The following is a 12,972-nucleotide window of genomic DNA, read 5'->3' on the forward strand; positions in this document are numbered from 1 at the left end:
TTCTAAACAGTTGAGCTTTTGTTCTCTTGGGCAAAGGCAGACAGTCAGCAGATGAGTACATATGTCAGATGGTGGTGAGTGCCGTGAGGAAAAGAGACGTAGGGAGAGAGAATGAGATGCAGTTTGCCAAGGCAGGTGGTGGGGTCTGGAACTGTGTCTCTGATGGGGTGACATTGAACAGAAATAAGATTCCCCTGAGATTGCAAAGACACATACTTTGACTGTTCCCCCAGGTCCTTAACATCATCCCTCAGTAAATACATAGGAAAGCAAGCAGTGTATTGAGGAATCCAAGGACATCTGGATAGGGCAGGGGTGTTAAAGAGACAGAGGACTTGCTTTGGAGATGAGTCAGTCTTTAACTAGTGGGCAGTCACTGGAGGTGGAATCTTCTGTCAACGTGGAGCAGTCACGAGCGGCTGAAAGAAGAACACCGGGAAGGGTTACAGGAGGGAGACATCAGCTTGCTAGAAAGAAGACAACATGAAGAAATATCTTCTTCCTGCACCAAAAATCTCAAGAGCTGAATTGTATCCTATCAGCTTTTTTCCAACTCCCTGCTGTCTCTGGACATGCTAGGCATCATTTTCTCATCTGTCAGTGGGGAAATTTGGACTGATTAGTTTTCAGCTTTTCTCTGGCTCTAGAATCCTGTACGTCTGTGAATAAATTGTCATAGGCACTTCAGAGTGAGTGGGTGGCTTGTGAGGGAGTGAAGTTTCTGGTGGTGGGTACAGAGACAGTAACCAGAACATAAGCTGTAAGAAAAATCATTCATTTACTAGAAGTTGTTCATTTTTCTTACGGTGTACCAGACGTTGGGCTGGTACTTTAAATAAAATTGTGTTTCATTCTCTCAGCCATACAAAAAAAAGTCTTTACACTTGGGGAAGTGGAATTGAGAGTCAAGTAATTTACCCCAAATCGCAGAGAGCTAGGTGTGTTATCCAGGTGTTCTGATTCCACAGAGCAGTTTCAGTGCCCAGAGTGAGGCTAAGTGAACAACCTCCAGAAAATGAGCATCTCTTCCTGTGCCTTCTGGTTGTTCCTACTGCTCTCTAGCTCCAGTCGTTCTTGGAGGCTGATGCTGAGCCCATGCCATTCTGGGAACAGCACAAATGACTTTTATCTCATGGAAATAGGAAATCAGTATTATTTTTGGCTTTACTCTATCTGAAAGCCCATAACCATAACCCCTGAGAATTAGGCTTCATCCTGCCCTCTGCGGAGGCTAATCTGAGGAAGAGGCTGGAAGCCTTGGTATACCTAATGCAAAGTCAACTACCACCCTTGAGGATAAATTCCACAGCATGTCCTTACCCTCTGAGTTGTAGCCTCATGTGAAACCCATACTTTTGGTGATGTTTAGCTTTTAATCGGCTTATATACATACCTTTAGATTATAAAAAGTTTGGAAAAGTGTGGAAACAGATGTATTGATCAACAGAATACTTTTGGTAAGTACTTCTTTGAAAGCCCAGAGATGATCAGGAAAAGAGTAGGGGAAATACAAAATGTCTTTGGGTAAATATTGAAAACTATGATCATCATATTTTTCCAAGCAAAAATTGAGACATGCAATCTGGTAATAGTTTTTATTTTCTTTAATCTCTAGCTTGATTCATATGAGAACTTTTTTCCAAAAGCATAAAAATAAAATCACATGTAGGAATATATTCCATGACTCACCTTGGTTAAAAAGATTAAAACCATATGCAATGCAAAACCCAGCAAAGATACCGATAAGAGGACCATATTGTGTTTATCTCAGGATCTCGAATTCTGAGCCGAGTTTCTAGGCACGAAATAGGCATTCTATAAATTGCGGTTAGCCAAATGAATCGGTGCTCAGATATCTATTTGTACAATGTTAGACTAGCAAGGATGAGTATGCCCCCCAAACAGCAAGAAAATGCAAGCACATCAAGTAGGGAAACGTGGAAGGAGCGAAGAGAAAGGAGTGTGCGTGATTGGTGGCATCTGTTGATGGTGTCTGACATGCCTTTGGGCCTGGAGGGCATTTTCAAATGAAAACACTAAAGTAAAAACCCTGTCTTTCCTTTCAATAGGGTGTTGTTGCTGGCGCTCGTTCCAAAGGAGAACACAAACAGAAAATCTTTTTAACCATCTCCTTTGGAGGAATCAAAATCTTTGATGAGAAGACAGGGGTAAGTAAAAGAATCACATGGCATTGGGAAATTGAATCCATTGACAGATGTGCCTTCAGAAGCCTCTATTCACTGGGCAGGAATATCAAACAAGCATAAAAACACATAAAGCAACTGACAAACTTGATCAACTGAGATCGTCCATCAAAGAGAGGCTCTTCCCCGACTTGGCCACAGTGTGACTGCAGTGTGACTTATAGTGTAATTGTGATAAAAGTGTTACACAGGCCTGGCAATTGAATGGGTGATGGATGAGCTCTGAAGATCAGTGGGTAACGTGACAGTGTAAGTTAAATCTCTGTGCGCTGGCAACTTGAATGACGTGCGTCCTAGAGGGAGACACAAGGGGATCTTCTGACTCAGTCAAAGCATCCGAACTCTCTTGAGTTTAACCTGTGGAAACTTGTAGTTGCTTTAATCAAAAAGAATAAATGGAGTTTTCTATCTTAAAAAAAACCCTATTACCGCATGACCAGGAAATGTAAGGGCTGATATGTTCGTTGAGTGAATCAAAGAAGTAGTCTGTTTTTATCAACTTCACGGAGGCGATTAGCTCCCAGGCTCATCTCGGGGCTTGCTCGTCGTTCTCAGTCCTGCTCATCTGATGGTGAGGGAAAAACAGGAAAAATGCTCTGTGATCTGTTTTGTCAAGAAGGTGAGAGTCAAATGGACTTAGTTGTCCTTTTATTTATTCACCTCCACACATATTACCTCCTTTGAACTTCACCGGGTAATTTATCAAGCACTGTATAAACAATACTCTGCTAGCCAAGAAAATTAACCTTAGTCATTTTGCATAATTATTTACTCCCCTTTGTTCTGACCCATATTAGGATAAAATATGGCTAGCTGGGTGATAATTTAACAGTAAAAATAGGTTTTCTTGAAGAAAAGTTTCTCCCGAATGACTAGTGGGAGGACAGATACATGGACGCCCATGTTCACAGCAACATTTCTCACAATGGCCAAAGGGGGCAGCAACTGAAGTGTCCTTCCCTGGGTGAATGGATGGTCACGCACAGACAATGGAGCAATATACAGCAATAAAAGGAAGGACATTCTGCACATGCTACAACATGGGTAAACCTTGAGGGCGCTATTCCAAGTGAAATGAGCCAATCGCAAAAAGATAAATTCTGTAGGATTCTACTTACATGAGTTATCTAAAGGAGTCAACTTCAGACAGATAGACAGACAGTAAAATGGCTGTGAGGCCCTGGGTGCAGGGGGTGATGAAGACTTGGTGTTTGACGGGGACGGGGTTTAAATTCGGGAAGAAGGCAGCAGTGTGGGGGAGGGGGATGGATATACTTTCTGACACCGAACCACTTAAATATGGTTAAAGTGGTCAGTTATCTATATTTTATCACAATAAAAACAGCTGATGATAACTTCAATTTATTGAGTGTGTGCTAGGTAGTAGGTCACTTTACATACATATTGGTCACTTTACATGCATTATTCAGTTTTATCCTCACAACACTCCTGTGAAATAATAATAATAATAATAACTACTTCATCAAGCACATAATATGTGCCAGGCATTGTTTTAAATTCTTTGTAAGTACCAACTCATTGAATCCTCACAACAACCCTATGAGGTATGTAGTATTAACCGTTCATTTTACAGTTGAAAGTATCAAGGAGAGAAACGTTTGTTAACTTGCAAAAGTAAGTGGTGGTGGAGACAGGATTAGAACCCAGGCAGTCTAGCACACAAGTCTTTTCACTTAACTGTGGTGCCTGTTCTCTCCCAGGGTAAGGGACTTTCCCAAGTTCACCCAGCATGTCCCAGACGGAACTGGGATTTAGCCACTAGTTGGCCTGAGTCAAAAATCAATGTGACTGACTTCTGTATGGTGAGAAAGGTGCCTTGCTTGGTAGGAGAGAGTTTAGAATGAAGATATAGCATCTGTAGTAAAGGAGCTTGAATGCTGCAAGGGTAAGAGCCTAATGTAAGCCTCTCCTGCCTTAGGGAACTATGGTTTTCCTTTTCCTTTTCCTTTTCCTTTTCCTTTTCCTTTCCCTGGGAAAACTGTAGTTTGGAGACCTATGCTCAGTTTTGAACCATGCATTTTAAAAAGGACACAGGCAAATCCAATAATATTCTGAAAAGAGGGGTGAGGGCAGTTGGGGGAATAGGAAACTATGCTGAGTCAAGACTTGTCAATACACACGTGGCTTCCTGGGACCCTGGATAACACCCAGGAGGCAGAGAGCTTTGGGCTCACAGAAACTGGAGGATATGGATTCCTCGGCGTCCTTTAGGGAGCCGTGTAATGTGGATCAAGCCTGACTGATTCATATTCCCCAGTTTGATGTCGTCATCTCTACCTCCTCCCCATTGCATGCCTGCACATCACCATGTCAACTGATCTAACCAAAAGACAGGAATGAGGCAGAGAATCAGATGCTTCACCTCATTTGGGGGATGTATTTTGGGGCTTTGCTATTCCATCATGCACCCTACCATCAAATAGGCTCCGCCCAGGTAGTCAAAGTCCTAATCACCCAATTTTAACTAATGAGGACAGGTAGTTTATATTCTTTTTTAAAAAATATTTTATTTATTTATTTTTAGAAAGAGGGGACAGGAAGGAGAAAGAGTGGGAGAGAAATATCAATGTGTGGTTGCCTCTCATGTGTCCCCTACTGGGGACCTGGCCTGCAACCCAGGCATGTGCCCTGACTGGGAATTGAACCGAGATCCTTTGGTTCACAGGCCCATGCTCAATCCACTGAGCTACACCAGCCAGGGCAGGTAGTTTATACTCTTTACCTTTATCTAAATCCTCACTCAAGGGTACCTAATTTGGCCCCAAAGAAAGATACCACCAAACCTTGTAATACTAGTTTTGATTCTTTAGCTGCACACAAGGAAAGAACAACAGTCAAATCATTTCAGACCCAAGCCACCTGGCTTTTGGGAAAATCATCAGATCCCTAGTGGAGAATCAGGATGAAGGCAGATCTGAACGTTCTCTGCCTGGCTTAGTCTACGCTAGTTCTGTTTAATTAACATCAGCTGTCTGTAGCAGCGGCTCCTGCAAACTCACCTTGTCAATATGCCTGAACACAAGTCTGGAGAAAACTGGTAGAGTGCACTGATCATGTCTAAGTCAGAAGTAGAGACAGTAGGAGGCAGGGCACCCCACAGGAATAATGTTCATCTCTCCAAAAAGATGTGTAGTAGAAGGTGGGGATCTGTTCTGTTTGACTCAAGGAATAGAACCAAAACCAGTCCCTAGAAGTTTCTAGGAAGCAGCTTCAGCTTATGAATAAGAATTTCCTACTGGTCAGAGCTGTTGAACAGTTAGGTGGACAGCCTTCTGTGCAAGTGAGTTCACCATTGCTGAGAGTATTGAAGCAACAACCGTATGTTGGGGAAATTTCGAAAGGGAGTCAAGTGGAAATGAGGTGTTGAACAAAGTCATAGCTAAAGTGATAACTGGGACTAGTTTTAAAATTCTGTGTCTCCCTTAAAGTTATTCCCATAAATATGATTTATCTTCAGATGGAAGTTTTCCAAAATCCTCTTTGGAGATTATGAGCAGGAATAGTTTTCTAAACTTTAGTCATTGCCTAGCAGGGGGCCAACAGAATTGTGCAGGATTAGAGTCTCAGTGAAGTGTTCTGTCCTAAATATCAAAGAAATGGAAAACTGGGTCATTGTCATTGGAATGGCTAATTTTAGTTGTTTATCGTGTCTAAAGTATGTCTGCTCAAGCTTGACTGCACTTTTTTTTAACTAAGAAAAGAAACATTTGCAGAACGTGACAATAGCTAGAATTTTAAAATCCAAAAGCTGTCAAAAATGTTTTGATTTCAATTAAAGAGACCCGTTGCAGCAATTTACACCTTGTCTTGAATTTGAAAGGGTTCTTGATCCCAATCCTTATATGAGTAAATTTTGTTTTATTATTCGTATGTTGCAGAGAGTAAGTCAGTATTGAAAGCTGTTCATATTTTCAGACACTGAGGTATTGGTAGTATGTCACAGGAATCAGTGAGAATGCAGAGAATGGCATTTGTAAATTCATTGTGACTAGCAATAGGAGGTGCAGTAGCAAATCAGGAATGGTTTCATGTCAACACATTACTTGGTGTCCACGGGTCCTCAAATCAGACCCATGGACACCAAGACAGAAGTGATGTCATGTTTATTTTTCAGATAAGAGAACAGGTTCTAGAAGTGTCCCTTACTTGGCTCAGAATAGATCTTCCAACTCCAAATCCTGTGTCTCTCCAGGGGAACTATTGAACTTGCTTATCTCCCCATTTACAGTTTTATTCTACAGAATTATTATAATTTTATGCCATAAAAATCATAAATAGTACAGGGTCCTAAAGATATGTCTGTCTCTCAGAATAGGGGACAGGGGTTTGCATCAAATTTGCAGATGGTGAAATACCTTGTTCCCACAATCACACATGAGTTTTGTTTGTTTGTGTTAGCCAACACTGATTAAGCACTACTATGTTCACCATTCTACGTACATTGTTACGATTCAGTGAAGTGCAGGTGGTATTATTCTCACCATGGTACAGATGAGAAAACTGAAGGGCAGGTAATTTAAGTCACACAGCTAATAACTAGAAGAGTTGATATTCAAACACAGATGGTTGGGTCCAGAATCCTTGATGCTATCGGGATACTACTAATAATAACATACCCATCTTAACAAAAATACCATAAACTAAGTGGCTTATAAACAACAAATGCTTACTTCTCACCATTCTGAGGGCTGGGAAGTCCAAGATCATGGCCCCACCAAATTTGGTGTTTCGCGAGAGCCCAGTTCTTCATGGGTGGTACCTTTTTGCTGTGGGAGAAAGGTCAGGGTTCTTTCTAGGGCCTCTTTTCTAAGGGCACGTATCCCATTCATGAGGGCTCCACCCTCATGACCTAGTCAGTCATCCCCAAAGGCCCTGCCTCTTAATACCATCACCTTGAGAGTAAGAATGTCAGCATATAAATGGGGAGGCATCAATATTCAGGCCACAGTAACAACAAATTTTATAACTGATTTCCTTTTATGTACAGGGTCCTGCAGAGGTAAGACCTGCTTGAGTGTGGTTGGTAGGGTAATACTATAGGTGTAATAATTTATAGTTTTAATGTGAACATTTCACCTTAAATGTCAGATGGTGTGCTTGAGTGTGATATTGTTATGTTACAGAATGACATGCTTATGATTTTGTAATAAAAAAGGGGGCGTTATTTGTTCTGGACCCTGTATATTAGAACAGAGTCCCTAATAACCCTGTGTTATTGTCACCGTTATTCACTGTCATTCTGATGGGCTTTCCTGAGTGGAGATAAAAGGAATGGAGTTACGACTGGGACTGTCTGGTGGATGGAACGTTGGCAGTAGAACCAGTACTTGGTTCAGTGTTAGCATGTTGGATGCCTGTTCTGTGTCACATTATGCTCTGTTTTCTGGGGAGTCAAAGATCTATCATGTGTGGTCCTTGCCCCTGAACTGGTCACAGTCAGGTGGTAAAACCAGACTCGCAGGTGAACTGACAGCTGCTCAGACACAGCTGTGAATGGAGTTGTCAGGACTCGGGGCATCGGGACTGGGCTTTGCCTAGAATATCAAGGAAGGTTTTTACAGAAAAGGGCTCACTGATTTGGCAGTGAAAGAGTGACTTGGAGAGGACTGGATGAACAAAGCAGGGAAGAGAAAACTGTATTTCTAAATGCCTAGCTCTCTAAAGGAGAAACACCTGAGGGCTCATTCATTCTTCCCTTGAGCAACTATTACACTGAGTGCCTCTACAAACACACAGGTGAACAGGCCGTATCTTTTTGTTCATCACTGTTATCTATCTAGTTAGCATAATGATTTCTATATAGTAGATGCTCAGCAGTACCGCACAAAAAAATAGTGCTTAATAGTTAGCAAATATACACAGAATATGCAGGGCATAGTAGGGCAGAGGTAGAGGGTGGTCCAGGACTTAATTAATATTGTCCTTCATGATAGAGGGGTCTTAAATGCAATGGCTGTACTTAAATTGTAGGGCTGATTTAGTCATTTATTCTTCAATGAAAACCAGATGTCACCTTCTCTGTGTCTCATCAAGAAGAGGACTATGCTTCCTTCAGTTCTAAGTGGATGTTTTGAGTGAGCTCCGGGAGAGCAACAGCGGAAGAGGAAAGGGAACTGGTCCCAGGGAGGAAGATGGGGGGGGTAATGAAGGAGCCGTAGAGCAGCGTGCGGGGGCCTGGGAGCTGCTGAAATAATAATACAGGACTCTCACAAGACTGGTGACATGTCTTTTTGAATTAGTGTTTTAGATTTCTTCAGAAAAATATCCAGAAGTGGAAGCTCTGTGTTGTGTGGCAGCTATATGAATATTTTTAATTATTTGAGAACCGCCCCCCATACTATTTTCTGTAGTGGCTGTACCAATCAGTATTCCCACCAGCAGTGCACAAACATTCCCTTTTTTCCACATCCTTGCCAGCATTTGTTACTTTTTGTTTTTTTAATGATGGCCATTCTAACAGGTATGAGGTGATATATCATTCTAGTTAATTTATATTTCCTTGATGATTAGTGATGCTGAGCATCTTTTCATATGTCTGTTAACCTTCTATGTGTCCTCTTTGGAGAAATGTCTATTCAATTTCTCTGCCCATTTTTAATCAGATTTTTTTGGTATTAAGTTTCATGGGTTCCTTATATACTTTGGCTATTAACTCTTTATCACATGTATTATTTGCAAATATATTTTTGTTTTGTTTGATGGCTTTCTTTGTTGTGCAAAACTTTTTAGTGTGATGTGGTCTCCTTTGTTTATTTTTTCTTTTGTTGCCCTTCCCCAAGGAGACATATCCAAAAAGATATTGCTAAGACTGATGTCAAAGAGCTAACTGCCTGTATTTTCTTCTAGGAGTTTTATGATTTTAGGTCTTACATTTAAGTCTAACACATTTTGGGTATACTATTGTATATGGTATAAGAAAGTGGTCCAATTTCAGTTTTTGCATGTTATCTGCCTCATTTTCCCAACACAACTTATTGAAGAAACTGTCTTCACCCTATTGTGTATCCTTGCCTCCTTTCTTGTAAATTAATTGACCATATAAGTGAGGATTTATTTCTGGGCTTATTCTATTCCATTGAGCCGTATATCTGTTTTTATGCCAGTGCCATACTGGTTTTATTATGGTAGCCTTGTGGTATAGTTTGAAATTGGGACTCATGATACCTCCTGCTTTCTTCTTCTTAAAAGGTTTCTGTGGCTTCTTGGGGTGTTTTTTTTTTTTGGTTCCTACTTTTTCCAGATAAATGACTAGCCTGTAAGCATGACTGTATGGTTTATAGAAGCCCTTTTTAAAAAATCTTGTCTCATTTAACAGCCAGATAACTTTTGGAGGTTTTTATTAACCCCCTAAACAGATGAGTCAACTAAGGTACAGGTAGGGCAAGTAGCTTGCTCTTGACTACTATGTGTAGCAGAAAGTGAATTCAGATACACATTTTATAACCTCCTAAGCTTGTTTTTCTTTCTTTCACTCCATATTTTCCTCACTTGAGTGGTTCTGTCCCCATAATGGGTGTTTTGGAAATTCATGTAGGTGTTTTTGGTGGTTACAATCTTTGAGGGGAAAGGGTGGTGGTAATATGGGAATTTATTAGGAACCAAGGATTCTAAACATTCTGCAATATACAGAACAATCACACACAATAAAAATGTTTCCTTTGCTCTATGACTTTTTTTTTAGATTTTTATCTACCTATTTTTAGAAAGAGGGGAAAGGAAGGAGAAAGGGAGAAAAACCTCAATGTGTGGTTACTTCTCATGTGCCCCGCAGTGGGGACTGGCCCACTGCCCAGACGTGTGCCCTGACTGGGAATCCAACCAGCAACCCTTTGTTTTGAAGGCAGACGCTCAATCCACTGAGCCACACCAGCCAGGGCTGATCTATGACTTTTAGTCACACGCAACAAAAACATTTCCTTTGCCATATGACTTTTAATGTCCTAACAGATATTCATGTAGATGAAAAACCTGTTTGTAATTACCCGACTCGAAAATCTCACTCTATTTCATATATAAGCAAAGTATTTTTGCACCATATCTATAATACTGAATCTTCTATTCTACTTGGTGAATGGGGATGAACCAGTCTGAAACTTTTCTTTTGAGGAACTTATAGGAGGTAAGACATGTGTAAATAGCTAAAGTTTGTATCAAGAATAATGAATACAATAAGAAAAGCAGATAAAAGTATCAGGAGAGTTCTAAAGAAGAAATGATTTCTTCCATTTGAACAAAATATGGACTGAGTTAGGAAGAAAGGGCTGAACCTTGAAAATGGTCAGAGTATGAGTTTGGCAATGTAAAGGGACCAGTGGCCAGTAAAGGGAGTGTCGAGTGGGATTCTTCAGTGGGGAAGTCATGAAGGAGGGCAGGCCTGGGGAGGGGTGACATGCCAGTGGTTCTGGGTAGGAGGACGTGTGATTGCTCTCAAAGAAAGATAACTGACAAGGTAGGCCAAGGCCAGAGTGTAAGGCCTTGAACATCAAACCAAAGACTTTGGATTGACTCATGTTCATGAAAGCATCAGCTATTGTTCAGTCTACTCTGTGGCCCCAAAGCTGCACTCAGTATACAGAGAGATAGGTACAGTGATTGTAAGGTCACCCTTTGCTTTTAAGATGCCATTGTGCCAATGAAGAAAATGTTCCTTTCTTTGTGACTCATTGACATTTGCTGGGAAACTACTGCAATGCCATACACATTGTTGATGCCCGTTCTGTGACTATTTCCCCTTAGAGCTGTGAGCTCACGCCCTGCCCAGCTGCAGGTAGCAGATTGGGCCATTATCATCAGTGGGTGAGCAGAGTGCTGGGGATACTGTGCTGCTGTTTCCTGTGCATACCATTCATGGCCCAGCTTTCATGATTTGCTCAAGGTGACCCCTCCATTTTGAGCATCCTTTGCTCGTTTTACTCAGTGAACACGTCCTCCTTTCTAAGGGCTCAGTAATGTACAACAATGATAACAACAGCAACACAGCACAACGGTTATCATTTATCAAGCCCAGGTGTTTCATTAAACTAAGTGCTTACACACTTCATCCTCTGAGCAGGATTCATGCTGGGTCTGTCTGAATCCACAGCCCACGCTCCTCGCTCATATGGTGCGGGCACCAGAGAGTGGATGTAGTGGAAGGACCGTGGAGTCCAGATCAGCACTCCCTTGGCTTTACGCCTGACCAGCTGTATGGCTATAAATTAGTGTTTCTTAGTGACTTCGTGCCTCTTTTACTCTTCTATAAGATGGGAATAGCAAAAGTATCTATATTTAGGGCTAGTGCAAGACTAAATGAGTGTTTAATTCAATCCCCTAAGACTTAGAATAGTGTCTGGTATAATAAAAACTTTAAGTATTAAATGGCATTACATTATATGCTGTATTCTCTCCTCTCTGGCCCAGATATTCTCAGCAGAATTGAGAAGTCCTTTTGTAAGCATCCTCTTCTCACTTTTCTCATAGCACATGATCATCCATATCACAGTGAGTTCACTCACACTCCTCTCAGCCTGCACAGTCCCAGTGTACCTGTCTCACCCAGTGCTACATGTGCAAGGCATCGAATAGGGCCTGGCATGTGACGGTGATGCTAATTAGACGCTTAAGGAAGAAGAGAAGGCAGTCAGGGAGGGATGGGACAAAAGAGAGGAAAGAAGGCAGAGGAAATCAACTTACAATGAAGTGCTAATTGTCTTGAGCAGATCTGGAGCCCAAGGTGCTACATACCAAAGATGTTACCTTTGCTACCAGGGTAGTGAGTATAGAAAGAATTCGTACATGAATCAAAGTTACCCAATTCTAGGACATCAGGAATGGAAGGTCCCATGTGCATCCACTAACTCACTCATTAGCAAAGGTAGAAATCTCAAACCCAAAGAGAAGAAATGCTGCCCAAGGCTGGGAAGCAAATTGTATGCAAACTGCCTAGGCTTGAACATCACTCTCTGATGCTCACAAAACAGGAAATAGGAAGCATTCTCTTTCCTTCCCCCACTTTCTTATTTTGCTTTTCATTTCTCTTTCCAGTCTTTTCCTTCTTTCCCATCTCCGTATTCTTTGTTCAGGCTCCCACATGCCCGACACGAGCCCACATCCATTTGAATATCAAAAAGACTGAACATCTAAGGGGAAAAGTCAGGTCTCTGTATGTTTAGTGTCTTGTTGGATGATATTGGATTTTAATTTATCACAATAAGAAAATCAATTTATAGCTCAAAACCAACATATTTTTAGAAATTGAAACTGTCAGGAAGCTGCCTCTGTAAGATAATTTAGACAGGGGATAATTTATGACAGTGGACAAAGGAGGTTCACATTACCCTGGAAAGTGAGGCCATGACTATTTTCAAGCAGGTTCAGGGTAAACTCAGAAATGCAATATATGTTCTGTAATGAATCATTTTTTTTATCAATTTTGGTCTTTAAGGAGGTAAAGAGGGAATGTTTTCTGTGCCAGCTGCTTCACATGCTTGCTCTTATTAAATTTAATCCCCTGAGGACTCAACGAAAAAAGTATTATTATTCCTATGTAACAGATGAGGAAACCGAGACCCAGAGTGGTTATTTAAGTGGTTAAGGGACTTGCACAAACGTCCAGCAAATTGCACAGCTGGGCACTGAGCCCAGCGTGCAGGGTGGGTGGGTCCGTGTTGTTTACAGTCCTGGTGCTGGTGTCCCTCCCCTTCAAGGGCACAGTGAGGGCTTCTGGCAAGAAAGTGGCCATTCATTTGCCTCCAGGGGAAAAGTCAGA

General features: G+C 41.4%; 1 protein-coding gene across 9 annotated transcripts in view; it reads left to right on the forward strand.

Annotated features, from left to right (window-relative positions):
- The window catches only part of DAB1 (DAB adaptor protein 1), a 773,228-nt gene that overhangs the window by 640,431 nt on the left and 119,825 nt on the right, over positions 1-12,972 (forward strand). For all 9 annotated transcript variants that reach the window (XM_037043158.1, XM_037043159.1, XM_037043157.1 and 6 more), the window contains one exon: positions 2,070-2,168. In XM_037043158.1, coding sequence (XP_036899053.1) covers positions 2,070-2,168 — 99 coding nt within the window. The remainder of the gene's footprint in view (positions 1-2,069; positions 2,169-12,972) is intronic.

This window comes from Sturnira hondurensis, unplaced genomic scaffold, assembly GCF_014824575.4.
Source record: "Sturnira hondurensis isolate 20B ecotype Veracruz unplaced genomic scaffold, ASM1482457v3 Scaffold0004068, whole genome shotgun sequence".
Lineage (NCBI taxonomy): Eukaryota > Metazoa > Chordata > Mammalia > Chiroptera > Phyllostomidae > Sturnira > Sturnira hondurensis.